Raw genomic sequence first — 24,633 nt, forward strand, 5'->3', positions numbered from 1 at the left:
ACGTGCAAAAACGACTCCGCAAAACCAATTAAAAACAGTAAGTTTATAAAAAACAACACAATTAATGCCGTCCCTGCTGAACAATATTTCAGGGGATAGTCCATCGCGAACAAACGCCACAATTACAGTATCAAAATATATATAAACGATCCTTCTTCTTATAAAAAAAAATACAAAACGTTTGGATATGCTGGTGGACAAATTAATCGATTACTCTGACAATTACCGAGTGTTTTAGAGCGGTTTCTTCTATTTCATTATCCTCAAACACATCTGGATAAATAGGTAGCCTATCTTTGGGGCACTCTTCAAAATAGCTCCTGACATACTTCCTAACAGACCATCCTTTATATTCTCCAGGTTTTTGGCATTCTAAGCCATTATAGTGAACGTTATAATGGTGCTTCAGCCAGTAGAAAAGATAATGGATGTTGTAGTCGCATCGCCAAGGGTTTTCTTTAAGCCGCAGTATTTTCAAAAAGTACAAATGTTCCAAGACTCCGTATTCAATATTTTGTAGAGAATTGCTTGATAGGTCTAGTTCTTCCAGATTGATGAGTCCTGCAAAAGCAGCTATTCAAAGAAATTTAAAAAAATCAAATCAGATAAAAAGAATAACATTTAGTAATGACAAATAAATGACATTTCTGTTTAGAAACATTTGTAATACTCGTACACTGGTGGACATTAATTGGGGGCCTATTCGGATAGATTGACGAGTCCTGCAAAAGCAGCTATTCGGAAAAAAAAAATCAAATCAGATAAAAAGAATAACATTTAGAAATGACAAATGAACGATGTCTCTGTTTAGCAATGTTTGCAGTGCTCGTACACTGGTGGAAATTTATTGGGGAGCTATCTGGATAGTCGGCGTTTTGCTGTAATAAACCAAAATGCAAATCATAACTGTTTAATTTCTCCCTTTGCTTGAATTAAAAACCGGGGCAGTGTTTACGCCTTACGTCTTTAGAATGAGACATTGGTGGTTCATATTTTGATTTTGGCAAAGGAAGCAGAAATGAAGCGACCGACAGAGGCATAGAGAGAATCTGGGTGGGTGTAAGTTTGTAAAATTATTTTATTGTTTGTATTGTGCTGGACTTTCTTGGACTTGACTTAGGATGTTGTGTGCATCCAGTCATCGTGAATTTTAAACATTGTTTTAGACGACACAAACCAAAATATCTGGGGGTTAATCAACAATCTAGGATTTACACGCCACAGCAATTGACAGTCACTATAAGGTTTCGGTTAAAAGAGCTATGAATAAAACCCCTCATGAGATATTCAAGCACAGTCCAGAATTATGTTTCTGATTGACCTCCATGTTGTCTAAGAAACCCTGAAGAATGGCTACAAACCAAATTTAGCTGAAAAATTTGGGTTCCGTTGAGGACTATCTGTATAAGGATAGTTTGCCAGAATAAAAAGGGAGATAAGAGGAACTGGGCTTGATGTAAACTGTATTAAAATATATTTTTCTTTCTTTTCTGAAGCCATCATCTCTCTTCCTTATTCTTTCTGATGCCTTTCTGCTGTTTTGCGTAACTTTGCTAATTTGAAAGATATTAGCGTGGTGGTTACGTATGTCTCTGGATGTAATTATATTTGTTCTTTAGGCTAATTGGATGGAGAACACAGTACAGGTATACCTCTTACTAATTCCCTCCAGCTTGTAGTGACTGAAAAGACCCAAAGAATTCTTTTGGAGTGAAGCTAACATTTCTTATCTCCTTCTTTTGAAAAGTAAGTCTTCCACATAGCACAAAGTTGTGCGAATCGGAAAGAACACCGGATACAGCAGGGGTCTTCAAACTTGGCCCTTGTATGACTTGTGGACTTCAACTCCCAGAATTCCTCAGCCAGCATGCCTGGCTGAGGAATTCTGGGAGGGGTCTTCAAACTTGGCCCTTTTATGACTTGTGGACTTCAACTCCCAGAATTCCTCAGCCAGCATGCCTGGCTGAGGAATTCTGGGAGTTGAAGTCCACATAGTCATAAAAGGGCCAAGTTTGAAGACCCCTGGGATACAGTCTGATAGGGAATATGACCCAAATTATATTTATAAATATAAATATATTTATAAATATATAAACTTGTTTACGTTTACATCTCTGCCTAAAGTAGCTTTAAGATGCACGGACTTCACCTCATCCCCTCACTGAGGAATTCTGGGATTTGAAGTCCACCCGTTTTAGTAGCCCAGTTGGAAAAAACACTGATCTAAAGAGTTAATTTTAATGATTTATTCCAAACCTTGTCTATATTGTTTGGATCCTAACCAATAAACTATCAAGTGTACTTTTTTTAATTAGAAAAAAAGCATTTCATGAAGAAACATTGCATCATACAATTGCAGATGAAAGGCAATGATGGCTTTAAATATTTATGGTTATCTTTGCTTACCTGGGTCTATGTGAATTACTCCGTTGCTACTGAGATTTAACACCTTCAGGTCATCTATTTCTTCAAACTCCTTGGGTCGTAGTAAAGTGATTTTGTTACTGGAAAGATCAAGCTTAACTGTGTCTGGAGATATATTGCTTGGGACTATTTTTAAATCTTGAGAGGAAAAAAACACCACAATTACAGGGAGATATTTAGATAAGATAAGATAAGATAACCTTTATTGTCATTTTTATACTGTGGGCACAATGGCACACATCAAAAAATGAAATTTAGTTGCCCGCTCTCAAAGTGAAACACATACATGACACACACCTAAATATTATGAACAACATATGTATAGATCCACATCCCTACATATACATAGCAAATAAATATTAAATATTGTCCATCTTGAATATATAATGGAATATATATATTTACATTATAAACTTAATGTTCCGTGTTCTGCATCTAGTTCCCCCCCCCCCTCTGATGAACACCTAATCCCCACAGCACTATCTGAGGCCTAAGGATGTTTACTCATGTAGTAGCGCTGTATTACTTTTATCCTTCTCATCTTTCCTATTACCTTCTCCTATTGGTATCTCGTGATTCTAGTACTGTATTTTCCGGCGTATAAGACAACTTTCTAAAGGGTTGAAAATGGCGCCGAAGTCGAGGGTCGTCTTATACGCCAAGTCATCTTATACGCCGGAAATTACGGTAGTTTCCGGCATATAAGACGACTTTCTAGGCATGGAAATCGGCGCTGAAGTCGGGGGTCGTCTTACATGTCGAATCGCCTTATACGCCGGAAAATACGGTACTTTGTTGCTTTGCATCTACGCTGAGAGCTTCTGCACCAGGGAAAAATTGCTTCTGCGTCCAATCCCACTTGGCCCATAAAGAATATTCTATATATTCTGCATTCTATTAGCAAAGTTTTCCATACAATTTCCAAAGTTTTCAATGGCACCGTTGGGTCTTTTTACCTTTCAAAACTGATACCCAATCAGAGGTAATCCTTGACTTACAACAGTACATTTAGTGACCGTTTGAAATTACAACAGCACTGGAAAGAGGGACTTGCGAATGTTTTTCACACTTAACGACCGTTGCAGCACCCCCACGCTCACAGGGTCAAAATTGAGCCATTTTGCCGCCGACTCATATTTATGACAGTTATGGTGTCCCAGAATGATGTGACCCCCTTTTGTGACCTGAGAAGGAATGTCATAGGGAAGCAAGATTCAGTTCACAACGGTGTGACTGACTTATCAGCTGCAGTGATTCACTTATCAACGGTGGCAAGAAAGGTCGTAAAATGGGACAAAACTCACTTAACGACGGTCTCTCGTAGCCACGAAAAATTTGGGCTCGGTTATGGTCGTATGCTGAGGACTACCTAGCTAAGATCAGCAACTAACATCTCTTTGGCTGTAGGATATTTTAGGAAATTTATCTCTTGCACAGAGGGTCTGCCAATCTCCTGCAGCTTTCAGGGAACGTTCTGGATCTTGTCGCTGGGAAAAATCAAGAGAAAATGAGCCCAAGGCAATCTTTCTCTATGCAGGTAATCTTTGACTTATGAACCACAATCGTTGCTAAGAGGACTGCCTGTCTATGCTTCTCCAATTCTATTTACCGAAGCAGTTTGACTAACCATCGATCTACTCTTAAAAACAAAAAGCATTTAACACAGGGGTCTTCAAACGTGGTCACTTTAAGACTTGTGGACTTCAACTCCCAGAATTCCTCAGCCAGCCCTGAGGGCTGGCCGAGGAATTCTGGGAGTTGAAGTCCACAAGTCATAAAAGAGCCAAGTTTGAAGACCTCTCCCAGAATTCCTGAGCCAGCCATACTGAGGGGAAAGGGAAAGGTTTCAAAGCTGAGCCATACTGGCTGAGGAATTCTGGGAGTTGAAGTCCACAAGTCTTTAAAGTGGCCAAGTTGGAAGGCCCCTGATTTAACTGATGAGCCCAACAGCAAAAATTTGCTTTGAAATCCTCTGTTAACTGTCATCTTGCTCTGATGTATTTATTACTTCCATGCTTATTGCTTTGAGTTTGGTTACGGGATGGGAAAAAACAGATGTTAGTTACTGATCTTAGTTACAGGTAGTCCTCAACACACGATCACAACGTATGAGCCCAACATTTCTGGGGCTAAACCAGACAGTCGTTAAGTGAGTTTTCTCCCATTTTATGACCTGTCTTGACACAGTTTGTTAAGTGAATCGGCTGCAGCTGTTAAGTTGTTAAATGGATCTTGCTTCTCTAGGACATGGCTTGTCAGAAGGTCAGAAAAGGGGGGTCACATCAGCCTGGGACACGGTCACCATCATAAATACGAGTCGGTTGCAAATTTTGATCACCTGGGGATGCTGCAACCGTGGTAAACGGGAAAAACATCCATAAGTCCCTTTTTCCAAAGCATTGACCACTGAAAGTCTGATATGACGAGAGTAGCATGGAAGCCCTAATAAATAAACAGATACTCTGCCATTGACATACACCAGGGGTAGGCAACCTTGGCTCTTTTATGACTCGTGGACTTCAATTCCCAGAATTCCTGAGCCAGCCATGCTGAGGGGAAAGGGGAAGGTTTCCAAGCTGAGCCATGCTGCCTCAGGAATTCTGGGAGTTGAAGTCCACGAGTCATGAAGGGGCCATAGTTCCCCCATGCTGGCTCAGGAATTCTGGGAGGTGAAGTCCACAAGTCTTAAAGCGGCCTAGGCCTAGGCCAGGGGTAGGCAACCTGGGCTCTTTTATGACTGGTGGACTTCAACTCCCAGAATTCCTGTGCCAGCATAGCTCAGCTTGGAAACCTCTCCCTTTCTCCTCAGCGTGGCTGGCTGAGTAATTCTGGGAGTTGAAGTCCACAAGTCTTAAAGTTGCCAAGGTTGAGGACCCCGATATAGGGCAGGGGTGGGGAATCTTGGCTCTTTTATGACTCGTGGACTTCAACTCCCAGAATTCCTGAGCCAGCCACGCTGAGGGGAAAGGGAGGGGTTTCCAAGCTGAGCCATGCTGCCTCAGGAATTCTGGGAGTTGAAGTCCACGAGTCATAAAACAGCCAAGATTGCCTATCCCGACATATACAAACCTTTCCTCCTGCAATCCAATGTTTTTACGGGAAACACGTAGGTGTGACAAAGCGAAGAGTCAAATTCAGGTCTGGCAATTTCAGGTTTCGGCGCCGGCGGTAAGTCGGCTTTGTCGCCGCAGAACTGTTCGGCTTGTATCTCCTTAAGCTTTCGACCCTTCGCCTCTTCTGGCTGTGCACATTTGGCGTAATTCGCCAAGTTCCGGTTCCTTGGAAGCTGCAGCATCGTTACGAGCGACTCCAACGGACAGCTGCAGTGCCAGGGGTTGTCGTACAGGCGCAAGTAACTCAGGAAAGGCATGTAAATGAACACCTCCTCCGACAAAACCTTCAACTTGTTGTGCTGTAACAAAAGGGTGGTCAGTTTGTTCAGGCCCCAGAAAGCCTGGTCCTCGATTTTGGAGATCTGGTTTTGTTGCAAATCGAGACTTTTCAGTTTTGGGAATCTGGAGAACATGTTGTTCTTCAGCTTACGGATTGCGTTTTGGGCTAGCAGCATGTGCTTTAAGTCTTCCGGCCATTCGGGCAGGACAAATGTCAGTTTTCTGTCTTGACAATCTAAGTGTTTCTCGAAGAGATATGTGTAGACGTCGCAGGGAGGATTCGGCGTGAAGCGCTTCGCGAGGCCGGCTCCTTTTCCTAAGCCGTTTCCCCTTCCGTTGTTTGCTTTCTTCCTGGAGTTTCCATTTCGCCCTTTCCTCAGATCAGCCGCTTGACTAAAGAAAAGTAGTATGATAATAGTAACCATTTGCATCCTGACATCCAGCTGACCCCCACTGCTTTATGCGACAGCTGGAACCGTGCAAGGGTGTTCCTTTGAAATCTGACTGCCGAGACGGAGGCACAAGCTGGGGTGTGTGAAATTTCCCTGTTCGGGGAGGGGAAAAAAATGCAGAGTATTATAAAGATGTTGAGGTGATGGTTGACAGAAGGAATGGAAACCAAAAGGTATAAGGCAAACCTTTTAGATCAGTGGTTCTCAACCTGTGGGTCGGGACCCCATTTGGGGTCGAACGACCATTTCACGGGGGTCGCCAAACAACGCAGTCCGCCATTTTTTCCCCCTTTTCCTTAGCTGTGCTACTCCCTTTTATTCTATTGGCTTTTGAAAGCCAATAAAATAGACTCTCTTGAATAGAGTCTAATTCTATTGGCTTTCAAAAGCCAATAGGAATTGTCCAGGCTGTCTCTGCCCTGCTGAGCCCGCCAAAAGTCCCATTCTGCAAACGGTGCTGCACCAGTTGAGTAGTCCTCGACTTACGACCGGTTGAGTAGTCCTCGACTTACGACCGGTTGGGGGTCGCGGCATTAAAAAGGTTGAGAACCATTGTTTTAGAGACTGAGTGCCCAAACTGCAACCCGAAACCCACTTACTTATCGCAAAGTGCCAGGGCTGCATCAGCATTGTGGTGCCCTCGGGGGGGGGGGCGGGTGGCCCACAGGGTTGGTGTAGCTGCAGTGGTCATGGCAGACTAGGTGAGTGTGGCTGGGGCCAGTCCCTCACCATCTCTGGGGCATCCCCGGGGGGGCCAACGCTGCTTGCTTGCTCATTTCCTGCCCTGTTGCTTCCAAATGCTTGCTACTCTGGCGAACTCTGCTGTGGAAACGGCGTGCGTGCCCACAGAGAGGGCTCTGAGTGCCGCCTCTGGCACGTGTGCCATAGGTTCGCCACCACTGGAATAAGATAAGCTATTCTTTCCAGCGTAACGGACACAGGACGGTGACTTTAAGGAGGAATTTGGGGTCTCGACGATACAAAACAGACGAGGGTGAAGATTCGTCCTCCGAGCTTGTGGCTTGGTTCCCCAGTGTTTCGTTACCAGGCTGGGTAACATCTTCACCGCCCTAAACGCCTCTGACGATGTCATCCAGCCTGCTAACGAAACATTTGGAAACCGATTCACAAGCTCGGAGGACAAAGCCTTCACCCTCATGCGACACCCGAGCGACAGATATTCGCCACCATTGCAAACAAAACGGATGCTCAGAAAGCGTGCAGAGAAGAGCAAGGAAGAGGATCAGGGGTCTAGAGGCTAAATGGTAGAATGAACGGCTGAGGAAACTAACAACGAGAAGGACGAAGGATGATATGACAGCAATAATAACGAGAAGGACGAAGGGTGATATGCCTAGCCTAACAACGAGAAGGACGAAGGGTGATATGACAGCAGTCTTGCAGGACTTGGGGGGCTGTCCTAGAGAAGAGGGGGCTGACTTATTCTCCAAAGTGCTTGAAGGCCAGAGAAGAAGTAGCGGGTAGAAGCTCATCAAAGACAGATCCAAACTGGAACCAAGACAGTGAGAACAATTATCAAGGAGAGAAGCAACCTAGAACTTAGGAGAAACTTCCTGACAGAATAATTAGCCAGTGGAACAACCTGCCTCCAGAAGCTGTGAATGCTCCAACACTGGAAGTTTTTAAGAAGAGACTGGACAGCCGTTTGTCTGAAATGGTATAGGGCAGTGGTGGCAAATCTATGGCACGCGTGCCAGAGGCGCCACTCAAAGCCCTCTCTGTGGGCACGTGCGCCGTACCCCGGAGATGGCAACTGTCCCTCTTCAACCAGCCGCCCGCTAACTTGCCGAGGTCTCACATGGCCGGATGCATCCCAGCACCCATGCGTTCACTGGCCTCTGTGTGTGGGTGCCTATGGTATCAGACAGCAGCCGCCCCGGCCCGTGCCTCACCTTTCCCTGTGACAATGGCACCCCAGCCCTGCCTCGCCTTGCCTCGCCTCACCCCTCAGGACGAGCCTCCTGCTCACCGCCCCACCTGCCAGAGACCCCCTGGATCTCCCCCAACCCTGCCCGGCCCCCACAGGCGTCCCTCCCCACGAGCAACATCGAGGTGATCACGCCCACCTTGGCGACACCCACCCAATGTGCCATGACCACCACAGCCACGCCCACCCAGTGGGCCACGCCCAGCTGGCACTCGGCGATAAATAAGTCGGTTTTGGGTTGCAGTTTGGGCACTCGGTCTCTAAAAGGTTCGCCATCACTGGTATAGGGTTCCCTGCCTGAGCAGGGGGTTGGACTAGATGACCCCCAAGGTCCCTTCCAACGCTGTTATTCTATTCTGATGGCCTGGAGAGAAATGTTCAGAAGCCATTGCAAAAACAACACGGGCAGAAGTGTATCCTGAACCATATTCTCAAGGTTGTATACAAACAAAGTCATTTTTCCCCTCTCTCCTAATGTGCATTGATGTATTCAGCTACGTGCTAGTTTAAAAGATTGCTTTAATTCTTCTTCCCGCTTAATGTAAATCTTCTCATTTTTGTTGAGGAATCTGTTGCGTTTCTTCTTTCCAATTGATTTAATTAAGCGAGTACGTATGCATATGGGACAAAAAAAAAAATGCATAGCAAAGGGTTCAGCTGCTCTTTGCTAAGCCAAGCTAAACCTGGATCCAATTTATAGTAAGTGCCCTTAAATAACTAATGCTAAATAGCTTCTACTGTTCGTGCCTAAAATAGATCCTCCTCTAAATAATGTAATATAAACCTTTTCTTGGGTCAAATTTGATGACTCATACTTTCAGGAACCAAAAATTTATATTGTTATTTCTCTGGCCTTGCCAGTTGGAGACTGGTTTAAAATGATACGGTTTCTCTGTTTTTTAGGTCAGTGTATGAATTTACAACAGTTAAATGTTTCCCAGTATCAAGGGCTAAATGTAAGTATTACCCTTACAAATGTAAAATGAAGTTAAGACATTCTAATTTTGATTTCTGCAGAAATTTGTAGCGTTTTGAGTTCTGCAGAAAAGATCCTATGAAATACTCCTTAGGTATAAAAACTGTCTCTCTGTGTATCTACCTCTGTCTCTATCTATCTATCTATCTATCTATCTATCTATCTATCTATCTATCTATCTATCTATCTATCTATCATCTATCTATCTACTCTTTGTCAGCCACAAAATTTTGAATATGTATGTATGTATGTATGTATGTATGTATGTATGTATGTATATTCAAAATTTTGTGGCTGACAAAGAGTCGATAGATATATATCTAAATTTACATATATATAAATTTTGTGGCTGACAAAGAGTTAAATGGGAGACAAGTATAACTATTGCAAGCTCTTTTAGCTCTCATCAGCTAGTCTTACCCCTCTGGGATTCGAACCTGGGATTCGAACCTGGGATTTGAACCTGGGCACCTTGCATATTAGGCAGTTGTATTAACCATTAGGCCACAGGCTCCTCCTCACTCTTGTTAGTAACTATACTAGTCTCCCATTTAACTCTTTGTGAGCCACAAAAATTTTGAATTTTTGCACGCCTGGCTGAAGAATTCTGGGAGTTGAAGTCCACAGGTCATAAAAGGGTCATAGTTCCCTCACGCTGGCTGAGGAATTCTGGGAGTTGAAGTCCACAAGTCATAAAAGGGTCATAGTTCCCTCACGCTGGCTGAGGAATTCTGGGAGTTGAAGTCCACAAGTCATAAAAGGGTTATAGTTCCCTCACGCTGGCTGAGGAATTCTGGGAGTTGAAGTCCACAAGTCATAAAAAGGATCATAGTTCCCTCATGCTGGCTGAGGAATTCTGGGAGTTGAAGTCCACAAATCATAAAAAGGGTCATAGTTCCCTCACGCTGGCTGAGGAATTCTGGGAGTTGAAGTCCACAAATCATAAAAAGGGTCATAGTTCCCTCACGCTGGCTGAGGAATTCTGGGAGTTGAAGTCCACAAGTCATAAAAGGGTTATAGTTCCCTCACGCTGGCTGAGGAATTCTGGGAGTTGAAGTCCACAGGTCATAAAAGGGTCATAGTTCCCTCACGCTGGCTGAGGAATTCTGGGAGTTGAAGTCCACAAGTCATAAAAAGGGTCATAGCTTCCCTCATGCTGGCTGAGGAATTCTGGGAGTTGAAGTCCACAAGTCATAAAAAGGGTCATAGTTCCCTCACGCTGGCTGAGGAATTCTGGGAGTTGAAGTCCACAAGTCAAAAAGGATCATAGTTCCCTCACGCTGGCTGAGGAATTCTGGGAGTTGAAGTCCACAAGTCATAAAAAGGGTCATAGTTCCCTCACGCTGGCTGAGGAATTCTGGGAGTTGAAGTCCACAAGTCATAAAAAGGGTCATAGTTCCCTCACGCTGGCTGAGGAATTCTGGGAGTTGTAGTCCACCAGTCATAAAAGGGCCAAGTCTGAAGACCCCTGCCGTATCCCACTTTGCACAGTAAAACCAAGTCTGGCTTTTCTTTCCAAACAGGATCAATTAATCAGCCACGTAGCAGAAAGTTGTTCAGCTCTCCTTCACTTAGATTTATCTCACACGGACATTTCAAACGGGACGCTTGCGCTGCTGCCCAGGTGATTATCTAGAGATAAATACGTATTTATGCGGAAGAGCAACGGGCTGTAGGGACTCTATCTGACCCAGAGGTCTAAGTCTTTCAATGCCGTCTTCCTTAAATCACCTGTCTTAGCCTCACCTCCGTTTCTTTGAACTTTAGCCACATTGCAGCCCACTTGCCTTCGGACGTTGTGGCTGGTGTGCGCCATCGCTGGAGATTTTCCAAAAGAGATTGGACAACCGTTTGTCTGAAGTGGTATAAGGCAGGGGTCCCCAACCTATGGACTGCAGCCTGGTTGTGGGCCACGGCCTGGTGGCCACTGGGCTGCGGGATAGGCTGGCCAATGTGCTCGTGTGTGCGCGCACACTCCTTCACTTGCGCTAGCGCCACGGCTGCGGGCGCAAAAATGACACCACACCACGGGGCATAAAAACAGGACTCTGGGGCGCAAAAATGGGACACCGCTGCACCTTGGGGCGTGAAACCGGGCCGCTGCCGCTGTGCCTCAGGGCGTAAAATCGGGCCGCCGCTGTGTCGGGTGCGAAAACAGACTGTTGCGGCACTGCTGCGTTGCAAGACACAAAAATGGCCGCCGCCCACACCGCAGCGTGCAGAATCAAGGCGCCATGCAAGAACGGGGCAGGGCTAGTGAGTATCATGCGGGTGCTAGCCCCGCCCCGTGTGCTCATAGCCCCGTGCGCGCTCGCACATACATGTAAAATGCTTCCCACTCCCTTTTTTTCCCTGTCCGCCAACCGAGAAAGGTTGGTGACCTCTGGCATAGGGTCTCCTGCTTGAGCAAGGGGTTGGACTAGATGACCTCCAAGACCCTTTACAATTCTTTTATTTTGTTCTCCAAAAAAAATCCAGTCTGATCCCTGTGATACCGCCCCCCCCCAACTGCCACAGGCTGGGAAGCAGATTGTATGCTAGTGATACCCCCCCCCCAATGATAATACAATAAATGGAAATATGGACAGGCCGAGGTGTATTACAGGGAGTCCTTGACTGTTTAGTGACTATTCAAACAGCGCTGGGAAAAGCATCCCCGTGGTCACGTGATCAAAATTCGGATGCTTGACAACTGGTTCATCCTTACGACGGTTGCAGTGTCCCAGGATGGGGGAGGGTGTCACGTGATCCCCCTTAGACAAGCAAAGTCAAGAGGGGATAAAGCCAGATTCACTTAAAACAGCGGTTCTCAACCTGTGGGTCGGGACCCCATTTCACGGGGGTCGCCAAACAACGCAGTCCGCCATTTTTTCCCCCTTTTCCTTAGCTGTGCTACTCCCTTTTATTCTATTGGCTTTTGAAAGCCAATAGAATAGACTCTCTTGAATAGAGTCTAATTCTATTGGCTTTCAAAAGCCAATAGGAATTGTCCAGGCTGTCTCTGCCCTGCTGAGCCCGCCAAAAGTCCCATTCTGCAAACGGTGCTGCACCAGTTGAGTAGTCCTTGACTTACGACCGGTTGAGTAGTCCTCGACTTATGACCGGTTGGGGGTCGCGGCATTAAAAAGGTTGAGAACCACTGACTTAAAACGACCTTGTTACTTAACAAGTGCAGCAGTTCGCTGCACAAATGTTGCAAGGAAGGTTGTGAAACAAGGCACTGCCTTGCTTAGCAACGGAAACTGGCGGCCCGATTGTAGTCGTTAAGCCGAGGATTACCTGTAACTCTCTTAGCTTAACCTGCTTCCTGTGGCTGCTCTTAGTGGAGGTAAAATGAAGGAATCGCCTTCTATAGCCCTGCTGGGTGGAAAGTGGAGATACTATTCTAGCTAGCAAATACAGTATTTCAACACCTCTATTTGTTATGTCGCTATGACAATTCTCCATTCCACAGTGTGAACCTGCGCTGAGACTCAGTTCTTCAAGTCCACCCGGTTAATTTCTGAGTAATTCAAAAGGGCGAAATCTAAACTCATCAGATTTGCAGACTGCACCAAACTTGGCAGGGGTAGCCAACACTCCAGAACAGTGGTTCTCAACCTTTTTAATGCCGCGACCCCCAACCGGTCATAAGTCGAGGTCTACTTGTAAGTCGAGGAGTACTCAACTGGTGCAGCACCGTTTGCAGACTGGGGCTTTTGGCCGGCTCAGCAGGCCAGAGACAGCCTGGACAATTCCTATTGGCTTTTGAAAGCCAATAGAATTAGACTCTATTCAAGAGAGTCTATGCTATTGGCTTTCAAAAGCCAATAGAATAAAAGGGAGTAGCACAGCTAAGGAAAAGGGGGGAAAATTGCTTCATTGAGCAACAGAAATTGTCGGTCTCAATTCTGCTCGTAAGTCGACGACTACCTGGCTACCTGTTATTCATTTTATATACCACCTTTATTAATTCTACAAATCACTCAAGGCAGTGAACTGTAGCTAATACTCCTCCACTTGGTCCACAACGACAACCCTGAGAGTGACCAGCTCAAGGTCACCCAATTAGCTTTCATGGCTAAGGCGGGACTAGAACTCACCGTCTCCCTGTTTTCTAGCCTGGTGCCTTAACCACTAGCCTAAACTGTCTCTCTGTTAGGCTGTTAGGTTTAGTCTGGCCAGTTTTTGTTTATTGTGTGTAAGCAAATAAAGAACAACTCTGGCTGAATTGTTGCCTGACAGTAATGGACTTATAGGACATCCGCGGAGTTACATCAACATATTCATTAAAGGGAGTTCATTAATAATACGGGTCCCTAAGAAAAAAAAGTACCGTAGAGACAAATATTTATTTTGCTCTTTATTTTATTTTGCCTTTGCCTTGAGACCTTGCAGCGTACTCTTCCCATATTTATATCCAAAGCCCAGCACCCCTGATTTCAAATGAACTTCCTTTTAGATAAATATTTTTTAGAACTGCAGCCGAGTGGAGGCCAGTGATCTGCGGACCCGTCGTAAATATGCACGGTTATTCACATGTATTTGATTTGTATTTAATTATATAGAGAGAAGGACCAGGGGGGACATGACAGCAGTCTTCCAATATCTCAGGGGCTGCTACAAAGAAGAGGGAGTCAAGCTATTCTCCAAAGCGCCTGAAGGCAGGACAAGAAGCAACAGACGGAAACTAACCAAGGAGAGAAGCAACCTAGAACTAAGGAGAAACTTCCTGACAGTGAGAACAATTAACCAGTGGAGCAACCTGCCTCCAGAAGCCGTGAATGCTCCAACACTGGAGATTTTTAAGAAGAGACTGGACAACCATTTGTCTGAAATGGTATAGGGTTTCCTGCCTGAGCAGGGGGTTGGACTAGATGACCTCCAAGGTCCCTTCCAACTTCACTTTTTGGAGCTGCAAGGCCACCTGAGAGGCAGAGCCAAAGGATGAGGGAGGAAAAGAGCTGGACCAAATTTAGAAGCGTCTGTGTTGTCTCACCTACGATGGTGCAACCCACAGAATATTTTACTTTATTACAGAATAATAGAGTTGGAAGGGACCTTGGAGGTCTTCTAGTCCAACCCCGTGCTCAAGCGGGAAAGCCTATACCATTGTGGACAAATGGCCATCCAGACTTTTTTAAAAAACCTCCAGTGATGGAGCACCCAGAACTTCTGGAGGCAAGGAGTTCCACTGGTTAATTGTTCTGACTGTCAGGAAGTTTCTCCTTAGTTCTAGGTTGCTTCTCTCCTTGGTTAGTTTCCATCCGTTGCTTCTTGTCCTGCCTTCAGGTGCTTTGGAGAATAGCTTGACTCCCTCTTCTTTGGGGCAGCCCCTGAGATACTGAATACTGCTATCATGTCACATCCTGGTCCTTCTCTTCGTTAAACTAGACCTACCCAATTCCAGCAGCCGTTCCTTATGTGTTTTAGCCTCCAGTTCCCTGATCATCTTTGTTGCTCTTTTGAAGTATAGAATAATAGAGTTGAAAGGGACCTTAGAGATCCTCTAGTCCAACCCCTTGCTCAAACAGGAAACCCTCTCCCATTGCAGACAAAAGGTTGTCCGTCTCTTTTTGCATTTGATTTATTTTGACTTCGCTTTTGCTGACTGGATGAAATTGCCTTGAAATGTTGCCCTAAGCTGCATTTATTGAAGAACATGATCTGTCCACGCTTAATAATAGATTACGATTTCCTTTCTGCAGGCTTTCATTTTTGGTTATTGTGGGATTGCAATCCCCCCCCCAGCCCCCAGCTACACTATAATTGCATAAAATCCACAGTTTTCAACATAATCGTGCCTAGATCTGCCCTGCAAAAATAAATAGAAGCCAATTGTAGAAGGTTTAGCCTCCAACTCAATGTCTTCCCTTGTATATTGTTCAATTTTATCTACATTGTTTCTCATTGGACTTCAACGATTCTTGTTGCTAGATCTCACTAACTGCAACGGTTAGATATGTTTATTCAGCAATAAATCTCACCACGAGCAGTGGGACGTACTCCTAGATAGCTGTATAAAACATTTGAGGGCATTTCATTTCATTTAGTCCTGTTAATTTAGTCCGTCATCGTATGGGAGAGCATTATTGTTGTTATTTAATTCAACTTCATCTTAATTTTAATGCAATTTAATCTTACAAAAGAGCCTATCTATTGTTAGCGTTTACTTTAGCTAGAGCAGCTGCTGCCAGCCTCAGTACACTTAGATGAAAAGGGCAGCTGGACTTATTTAATTTAATTTAATTTAATTTAATTTCTGCATGCTTTATTGTCCTTTCAAATTAGGTCTGCTTTTCACATTGCAATACATCCTGTCAAGTTAACGTTACAACTCTTTGGTCAAGTTGAAATTTGCCAATGATTCATGCATTTCTAATTTAAGACGCCTTTTGACATGCAGCCAGCCTAAAAGCTAACTTTGCCATCCCAGATTTCATTACAATCAGGGTTTCCAGCAAATTCAGGCATATGCATCCACTCAGAAACTCAGAGCAACGGGACCTAGCCCAGAAAAGTGTGTGTAGGATTGCAGGATTGTAAAATAGTAATAATAATAAAAAAAAGCAGTTTAAGCATTAAGGAAAAAAAAATGAAGAATTTTAAGCCCAATAAAGTCTTAGCATCCACCCCGGTGAGCAAAAAGCCTTCCAAGTTAAGAATCTATCAGATTGCATCAGAAATCCGACCGCAAAGAGAGAGAGAGTAAAATTCCTTTTTTTTTTCCCCTCTTTCTTTCCTTCCAACATAGATGCTTTCCCAATCTACAGTTTTTAAGCCTCGCGCACTGCAGGAAATTCACAGACAAAGGGTTACACTACCTGGGCAGTGGAAGAGGATGTCACAAGCTCCTGTATCTGGATATTTCAGGCTGCCTCCAGGTCTGCATTTTGCTTTCCCTCTTCATGCTGTAAGCAAAGCCATCCTTTGGAGGACTGACGTTATCCGACACTCATGGTATACTGGAGGAGAGCAAGTCCCCCCCCCCCCCGCTGCAAACTCCAGCGGTTTTAAATTACACTTCCACAGCTGCTTTAATTTTTCCCGGAGGGATCGCACTATAGGCTTTTGGCTCTCCTCCAGCGGGTGTCTTGGCTATAAACAAGTCCCCCATTGCATAATGAAAGCATGGATTAATTTTCTGCAGCGGGCTTGAAAGACGGGCGTGCTTTTCTCTTTCCATGCGCGACTTTCCCCATGTCTGCAGTTTGAAATTCCGGCTCAAAAAGTATACAGATAAGCTTCAGCTCAATGTAGTTTTTTTTTTTTTTTTTTTGCAAAGCGAGACACCGGTTAAGTGAGTTCAGCTCTGTTTTTTACAACCTTTCCCGCCCACGGTTGTTAAGAGGATCACTGCAGATGTTCAGTTAGGAACACGGTTGTTAAGGGAATTTGGCTCCCCCCCTACCCCCCATTAACTTGGCTTGTTAGAAGGTTGCAAAAGGGGGTCACATCACCCCCCCCCACACACACACAACGGTGGGATTCAAGTAGGTGAACAACTGGTTCTCTGCGTGGATGCCTCTTCCGAAGTCCGTTCTGGGCCTGGCAACAAAAAATTAGCTATCGGTTCTGCCGAAGTGGTGCAAACTGGCTGAATTCCACCACTGTATCTATCATCCATCCATCATCTACCTACCTACCTACCTACCTACCTACCTACCTACCTACCTATCTATCTATCTATCTATATCTTTATCTATATCTATCTATATCTTATCTATCTATATCTATCTATCTATCTATCTATCTATCTATCTATCTATCTCTCTATCTCTCTATCTATCTCTAACTATATCCTATCTATCTATCTATCTATCTATCTATCTATCTATCTATCTATATCTTATCTATTCTATTCTATTCTATCTACCTACCTACCTACCTACTACAGTGGTGGGATTCAAACAGGTGAACAACCGGTTCTCTGAAGTCCGTTCTGGGCCTGGGCAACCAAAAACTAGCCACAGGTTCTGCTGAAGTAGTGCGAACCGGCTGAATCCCACCACTGCCCCCCCCCAGGACATTACGGCCGTCATAAATATGAGTCGGTTGCCAAGCCTTTGACTGTAAATCATGTGACAATGGGGACGGTGCAACGGTCGTAAATGTGAAAAATGGTCCTCAGTCCCTATTTTTCCACTGCCATCGTAACTGTGAATGTTTACTAAATGAACTGTTGTAAGTCAAGAATTATCTGTGCCGGAGTCTTTGCTTGTCCATGGCATTCCAGAAATTGGTCCACGCCAACAACTAGTCTAGTCTAGTCTAAATTCTATTCTATTCTATTCTATTCTATTCTATTCTATTCTATTCTATTCTATTCTATTCTATTCTATTCTATTCTATTCCATTCTATTCTATTCTATTCTATTCTATTCTATTCTATTCTATTCTATTCTATTCTATTCCATTCCATTCTATTTTTATTTCTATTCTATTCTATTCTATTCTTTATTTCTATTCTATTCTATATTGTCTTCTTACACTAGGCAGTTGCAGATCTATGCAGTAACAGAGAGTTGATTTCTACAAAGGCTATAGCCATTTTTTTCACTGTTCAACCTTTTATTGCTTTTTCTTAAGAAATGTCAACAGAAACGTTAAATCACCGAATAGTGATTTAAAGGACAAGCAGCTCAGCCTGCAGCCTCTCCTCAAGAGTGCTATCATCTAACTCCAAGTCCAGTTAAATCATAATTACAAATTATTTCCAGGGAACTGAGTCAGCTAGCTCAAGCAGAATACTCAGCGGATGTTTCTAAGTATTTTGTTGCAATGGATTTGGATGGGGTGGTTGGAGAAGCAACGTTTTTTACTAACTAGGACCAAAACAGCATTTCAAGGTGGGAAAGGGAGAGAAGGATTCTATTGATTGCTGCACAGGCTGTCCTTGACTTACAACCGAGTCACGACAGCCTTGAAAACAGGGACTTGTGACCATTTTTTCACACCTACGACCGTTGCCGCATCCCCAGGTCACACGAGCAGAATCCACAGGCTCGGCAACTGGTGTGCATCGCTGACAGTTGCACAGTCATGGGGTCACGTGATCCCCTTGTGGTGACCTTCCCGGCTGGCGTCCAAGAAGCAAGGTCTGTGGGGAAAGTCAGATTCATTTAACAACCGCACGATTCACTTAATAACGGGGGCAGAAAAAAGCTTGTCAAATCGTTGCAAAACTCACTTCACGAACGTCACCCTCTTAGTGATGGAAATTTTATCCTCTGTTACAGTCATAAGTTGAGGATTCCCTGTAATTCAGGCTTCAGTGGTTGCTGAACAGATGGGAAGCGTTTTTTTTTTTTTTTGTCCCTGGCCATTTAGCATCCAAAGCGTTTCCTCCAAACATCCTCCAGCGATAAATCACCCGATGAAGCCTTTGTCCTAGCAACGGCTGAGGGATTTTCTAAGCCCTCGTAAATCATGGCCGTAGGGAAGAAAATGGCCAGGGACTGCCGATAATGCCGAGTCAGCAACTGGGCCTGCTCTGCACTTCATATTTGGCAAGGAAACTCCAGAAGGGCTTAACATCTCTGGATGACTTCTGTGCCTCTGTTTGCTCAAAAGATTTCAGTCCCTGCTCTTCCGACACCTCCGAAACCCAACAGTCTCTCGGAAAAAGAGCAGAGTTTATAAATGCGTTTGGCTTATTTTTCATCGGGCCTGTCACGCTTTTTTCAAAACATTGCGGTCCCGTCGTGTACATTAGGAGGATTAAATGTGGCCCGTGCAATCATTCACTCTTGACATCGTAAGCCTCATGGATTGCTTGCGTTAGCTTCCCTGGACTTTAGGAAAGGTATCGCTCAAGCTCTCGGGCTGCAGAATTCATCTCCTAATCCTTTCAGCAGGTGGCAAATCTTTTGAAACGCACGTGTAGCCACCGATCTGGACGAGGAGGCAGAGATAAATGCAGATTTCTCTCCACTTTCAGTTCACTCTTCTCTAGATCAGTGGTTCTCAACCTTTTTAATGCCGCGACCCCCAACCGGTCGTTAAGTCGAGGACTACTCAACCGGTCGTAAGTCGAGGACTACTCAACTGGTGCAGCACCGTTTGCAGAAGGGGACTTTTGGCGGGCTCAGCAGGGCAGAGACAGCCTGGACAATTCCTATTGGCTTTTGAAAGCCAATAGAATTAGACTTTATTCAAGAGAGTCTATTATATTGGCTTTCAAAAGCCAATAGAATAAAAGGGAGTAGCACAGCTAAGGAAAAGGGGGGAAAAAATGGCGGACTGCGTTGTTTGGCGACCCCCGTGAAATGGTCGTTCGACCCCAAATGGGGTCCCGACCCACAGGTTGAGAACCACTGCTCTAGAGGCCTATGGTGTGTGTGGGTGTGTGGGTGTGCGCACGCGCTGGATTTTGCTGATGTGGAACACCTGAAAGAGCTGAACCGATTCGCCACGTACAAAAGTTATTATAAATACAGATAGCCCTTGTCCTACAAACATTCACTTAACGACCGTTGGAAGTTAAACAACGGCACGGAAAAAAGTGACCTACGACCCTTTTTCACAGTGAGGACCGTTGCATCAGCATTCCTCCATGGTCATGTGATCAAAATTAGAATGCTTGGCAACTGACATGTATTTATAACGGTCGCAGTGTCCCGGGGTCACGTGATCACCTTTTGCGACATCAGTGGGAAAGTCAGATTCATTTAGCAACCGGGTTAAGTGGTGGGATTCAGCCTGTTTGCACTGGTTCGGAAGAACCAGTAGCTAAATTTTGCTGCATTTGGAGGACTGGCTGGCTTCCGGAAGTCCAGTCTAGGCCTCAGAGGCCTAGAGCAGTGGTTCTCAACCTTTCTAATGCCGCAACCCCATAATACAGTTCCCCATGTTGTGGTGACCCCCAACCACTTATACATCACCGGGTGCCAGGGGCGTAGCCAAAGAAAAGGGGGAAAAAATGGCGGACAGCCTTGTTTGGCGACCCCCGTGAAATGGTCGTTTGACCCCAAATGGGGTCCCGACCCACAGGTTGAGAACCACTGGCCTAGAGGATGCCTCCCAGGCCTACAACGGCCCACTGGAAGTGCGTGGATGCCACTTCCGGAACTCCGTTCTAGGCCTCGGAGGCCTGGATGAGGTCTCCCAGGCCTATAGAATGGCTCACCGGAAGTGTGTGGATGCTACTTCTGGAAGTCCGTTCTAGGTAGTCTTCCACTTACGACTACAGTTGAGCCCAAAATTTCTGTTGCTAAGTGAGACGGTAAGTTTTGCCCCATTTTACTTAGCAGCCAGGTTACTAACTTAACAACTGCAGTGATTCACTTAGCAATTGTTCTGGGAAAGGTCACAAACTGGGGCAAAACTCACTTAACAACTGTCTGAGAAATTTTGGGCTCAACTGTGAATGTCATTCAAGGACTGCCTGTATTTTTGTTTTTAGATTCGTGCTTAATACATTGCAGCAAATTGCTTATAATTAATTTCCTTTTTAAAATATATCTATATCTATATCAGTTAACGGTGGAAGGCTTCAGGAATATCGCGAAGAGCTGCAGCAGGATCCAGTGCCTGACAATTAACGAAATGCTGACTCTTACCGACAGATGCATTCAAGTAAGAAAGGAGACTTTTTTTTTTTTTTACAATTTTGAATTTGGCTTTTGGCCTGAGAGTCTTAGGGACTTAAGAGCGATGACAGTTGAACGCGTAGAATATTGGCAGGTGAACGGGTGAGTTGGCAGTACTTGGAAATACAGATAAGTCCTCGACGTAAGACCACAATTGACCCCCAAATTTCTTTGTGGCAGCCGAAGGCAGGAAACCCTAAAGGGTTAGGGTTAGGTCACCATGAACTCGGAGAGCAAAATGGACATCGCCAACAAATTCGGAGTGCTTGAGTATGGTTAGGAGGGCAGTGACGTTTCTAGGCTGTCCAGTCTATGTTTCCTGGTAAAATACATGGGAAAATCCCATTGGAGGAAAATTCCACTTAGGGTTAGGGTTAGGTCGCCATGAGCTCATAGAGCAAAATGGACATCGCCAACAAACTCGAAGTGCTTGGGTATGGTTAGGAGGGCACTGACTTTTCTAGGCTGCCCTATCTATCTTTCCTGGTAAAAGACATGGGAAAATCCCATTGGAGGAAAATTCCACTTAGGGTTAGGGTTAGGTCGCCATGAACTCATAGAGCAAAATGGACATCGCCAACAAACTCAGAGTGCTTGGGTATGGTTAGGAGGGCACTGACTTTTCTAGGCTGCCCTATCTATGTTTCCTGGTAAAATACATGGGAAATTCCCACTGGAGGAATTTTGCATGTGCTAGTCCAGGGGTCCCCAACCCCCGATCCATGGACCAGTACCGGGCCATAGCACGCTAACAACCGGTCCACACAAACAAGGAAAGCCCCATCCGTGGGATGCAGGCAGCACACAAAACCACACACCCTCCGGTCCGCGGAAAAAACTTTTTTCCATGGAACTGGTCCCTAGTGTCCCAAAAGTTCGGGACCTCTGTGTTAATCTCTCCCCCATATTTAAAAAGAAAGAAAGAAAGATTTTTGGAAAGGAACTGGGCAAATTAATAGCAGATGAAGCCGTGATAGGCAGAAGTCATGCTTCTCAATACCAATTGTTGACAAATGCCAGCAATCAAAAGCAATGGAGCTTTTCTTGACCTCTGCAGAAACTGAATATTGGACATTAAACAGATCCTCGGCCGGATCAGCTTGTTTTTCAGGTTGAAACAGTGAAGACTCCGGCCCCATCATTTCCTGTGAGTGATTTGTCCAACATTGAGAAATCCCTTGTGTATCTCGGCTTTATTTAAACCATGAGCTCCACAGTTCCAGGGCACGCTTAGAAGATTTTTGAAAGACGCTGCCAAACAAGCCTGAGGGGTTAATTGGAAACTTTGGGAAGAGTATTTTGCTTTTTTTAAAGGCAATTTTTTTTCTGTCAGAATAGAATATTCTTCATTGGCCAAGCGTGGTTAGACACACAAGGATTTTGTCTCCGGTGCCTGAGCTCTCAGCGTATACACAAATAATAAGGATAATCATGGTCATATACAACCTGAAAATGCATTCATCATAAATCTTGAAATACGACACTTCGTCATAAATCATCGGATGCAACACTGAGTTGATAGTTATAGAATACTAGCTAAGCAAACAACATAAATCATACTAGGATGCTAAAAAAAAAAATCCCAATATAAATGGTAAGATAGAAGCCACAAAGTTGTAGTTATAAGAAGATAAGGATAGGTAATAGGAAAAGATGAGGAGCATCATAGTAATAAAGCTTTACTAAGTATTTTGACAGCGTTGTAGGAATTCATTCAGCAGAGAGATGGCATCATGGGGGGGGGGGCGGGGAAACTGTCCTTTTGTCTAGTTGTTCTGTTGTGTGGTTACTACTGGTCAGCCTATCTTAAGAGGAAACATGGCTTTGAAACCTTTCCTTTGATAATGGTTCCTAATTCACCATAAAAGCCAACACAGTGCTGGGCTGCATTAACAGAGGGATAAAATCAAGATCATGTGAAGTATTAATACCACTTTACAAGGCCTTGGTAAGGCCACACTTGGAATACTGCATCCAGTTTTGGTCACCATGATGTAAAAAAGAGGTTGAGACTTTAGAAAGTGGGCAGAGAAGAGCAACAGAGATGATCAGGGGACTGGAGGCTAAAACATAAAAGGAACGGTTGCTGGAATTGGGTATATTAAGTTTAATGAAGAGAAGGACGAGGGGGGACAGGATAGCAGTCTTCCAGTATCTCAGGGGCTGCCCCCCAAAAGAGGGAGTCAAGCTATTCTCCAAAGCGCCTGAAGGCAGGACAAGAAGCAATGGATGGAAACTCATCAAGGAGAGAAGCAACTTGGAACTAAGGAGAAATTTCGTGACAGTCAGAACAATTAACCAGTGGAACAATCTGCCTCCACAAGCGGTGAATGCTCCAACACTGGAAGTTTTTAAGAAGAGACTGGACAGCCATTTGTCTGAAATGGACTATTCCTCCAATGGGATTTTCCCATGTATTTTATCAGGAAACATAGATAGGGCAGCCTAGAAAAGTCAGTGCCCTCCTTAACCATACCCAAGCACTCCGAATTTGCATGAAACGGCACAGAAAAGGAAGTTTATTTTATCAACTTGTGTTGTTTTCTCAAAAGGCGTTTTTATGAAAGGATGCCATGTGGTTGGTTGAATTGTGTCCTGCTCTCTTCAAGGCTTTGGTGCCAAAGTGCCCAAGGATTGAGTCGGTCGAATTCAATGAATCTCCACACGTGTCCGATGTTGGTCTCCAAGCTCTGGAAATGTGTAAACTGGTCAAAATGAAGATCCAAGGTTAGTGATTCTGACACATGTCTAGGGAGATTCTCAATCAATCCAGGTCCTGGTTGTCCCAAAGGTGCTTTTTTCACGAGGCAACTTAGACTTCCTTGTTTTTTCTTTGAAGACGTTTCGCTTCTCATCCCAGAAGCTTCTTCAGCTCTGACTGGATGGTGGGGAATGAAAGGATTTATACTCCTTGCAGACAGCTGGTCATTTGCATCCTTTTGGTGAGTCGTTGAGGCCATTTGGAGGCTTATCTGTGTCTTCAGGGTCACCTGAGTAGTGGAAATGGGCGTCCTTTCAACAATTCCAAGAAGGCTCCACACCCGTTTTCACCCCTCATGCAACCTTCCTGAGTAAACCTCCAAGTGGCCTCAAGGACTCTCTAAAAGAATGCAAATGACCAGCTCTCTGCAAGGAGTATAAGTCCTTCCGCTTCCCACCATCCAGTCAAAGCTGAAGAAGCTTCTGGGATGAGAAGCGAAACGTCTTCAAAGACAAACAAAGAAGTCCAGTTGCCTCCTGAAAAAGCACCTTTGGGACAACTGAGGACACAGATAAACCTCCAAGTGGCCTCAACGACTCTCTAAAAGAATGGTCCTTCGCCTTCTTTTAAAGAGTCCTTGAGGCCACTTGGAGGTTTACCTGTGTCCTCAGGGTCACCTGAGTGGTGCAAATGGATGGGGAACCTTCTAGGCTGCAGGTTTTCTGCCCTGGGTCCCTCCGCTGTTGAAGACATGTCTGGCACATGGCCTTTTTTTTGAAGAACGATCCGGTTGCCTCTGACTTTAGATCAGACCTCCTCAACCTTTCCGGGTTGGTGGCCTGGAGGGAAAGGGAGGAGCAGGGAAAAGTACGGGCATATGCATGCGCAAAACATGGGCACGCCCAGCAGCGACACTAGATACACACACATGTGCAAGCGGAGCGCACGTGCCCACAGAGGCACTGGTGGCGGCGCTGGCACCAAATGGGACGCTAGGGCATGCGCGCATGTGCAAATGGGCTGCTAGCGCCCCCACAAATGTGCAGACGGGGCGCTAGTACCCACACAACGCTGGCGGTGGCGCTAGCTATGCACAAACAGGGCTGCTAGCACCCGCATGGCGGCGCTAGCACAAGCGGGGAGGGTGCATGCACACTTGGGCACACTCGC

The 24,633-nt window shown here is 45.0% G+C and overlaps 2 protein-coding genes across 3 annotated transcripts in view; one reads left to right on the top strand and one right to left on the bottom strand.

The window, feature by feature from the left end:
- The window catches only part of FBXL13 (F-box and leucine rich repeat protein 13), a 59,236-nt gene that overhangs the window by 16,001 nt on the left and 18,602 nt on the right, over positions 1-24,633 (top strand). For both annotated transcript variants that reach the window (XM_039363804.1, XM_039363805.1), the window contains exons 10-14: positions 9,120-9,172; positions 10,716-10,816; positions 15,926-16,055; positions 20,650-20,748; positions 23,372-23,489. In XM_039363804.1, the coding sequence (XP_039219738.1) occupies positions 9,120-9,172; positions 10,716-10,816; positions 15,926-16,055; positions 20,650-20,748; positions 23,372-23,489 (501 nt within the window). The remainder of the gene's footprint in view (positions 1-9,119; positions 9,173-10,715; positions 10,817-15,925; positions 16,056-20,649; positions 20,749-23,371; positions 23,490-24,633) is intronic.
- On the bottom strand, positions 49-16,121 carry LRRC17 (leucine rich repeat containing 17). The gene is made up of 4 exons (XM_039363806.1): positions 15,996-16,121; positions 5,494-6,361; positions 2,407-2,562; positions 49-573 (listed from the first exon to the last, which is right to left on the bottom strand). The coding sequence occupies exons 2-4, from the start codon at positions 6,245-6,247 to the stop codon at positions 203-205; spliced, it is 1,281 nt and encodes a 426-aa protein (XP_039219740.1). The 5' UTR covers positions 6,248-6,361; positions 15,996-16,121; the 3' UTR covers positions 49-202.

This window comes from Crotalus tigris, unplaced genomic scaffold (genome assembly GCF_016545835.1).
Source record: "Crotalus tigris isolate CLP2741 ecotype Arizona unplaced genomic scaffold, ASM1654583v1 scf7180000019599.1365583, whole genome shotgun sequence".
In the NCBI taxonomy this organism is placed as follows: Eukaryota; Metazoa; Chordata; class Lepidosauria; order Squamata; family Viperidae; genus Crotalus; species Crotalus tigris.

Bases quoted from the DNA above. Each gene is read 5' to 3' on its own strand.
- LRRC17 (XM_039363806.1), bottom strand. From the start codon at position 6,247: ATGCAAATGGTTACTATTATCATACTACTTTTCTTTAGTCAAGCGGCT. The intron at 2,563-5,493 runs GTTTGTATATGT...TTTCCTCTCAAG, and splicing joins ATTGGATTGCAGGAGGAAAG to ATTTAAAAATAGTCCCAAGC. The intron at 574-2,406 runs GTAAGCAAAGAT...TTCTTTGAATAG, and splicing joins AGTAATTCACATAGACCCAG to CTGCTTTTGCAGGACTCATC.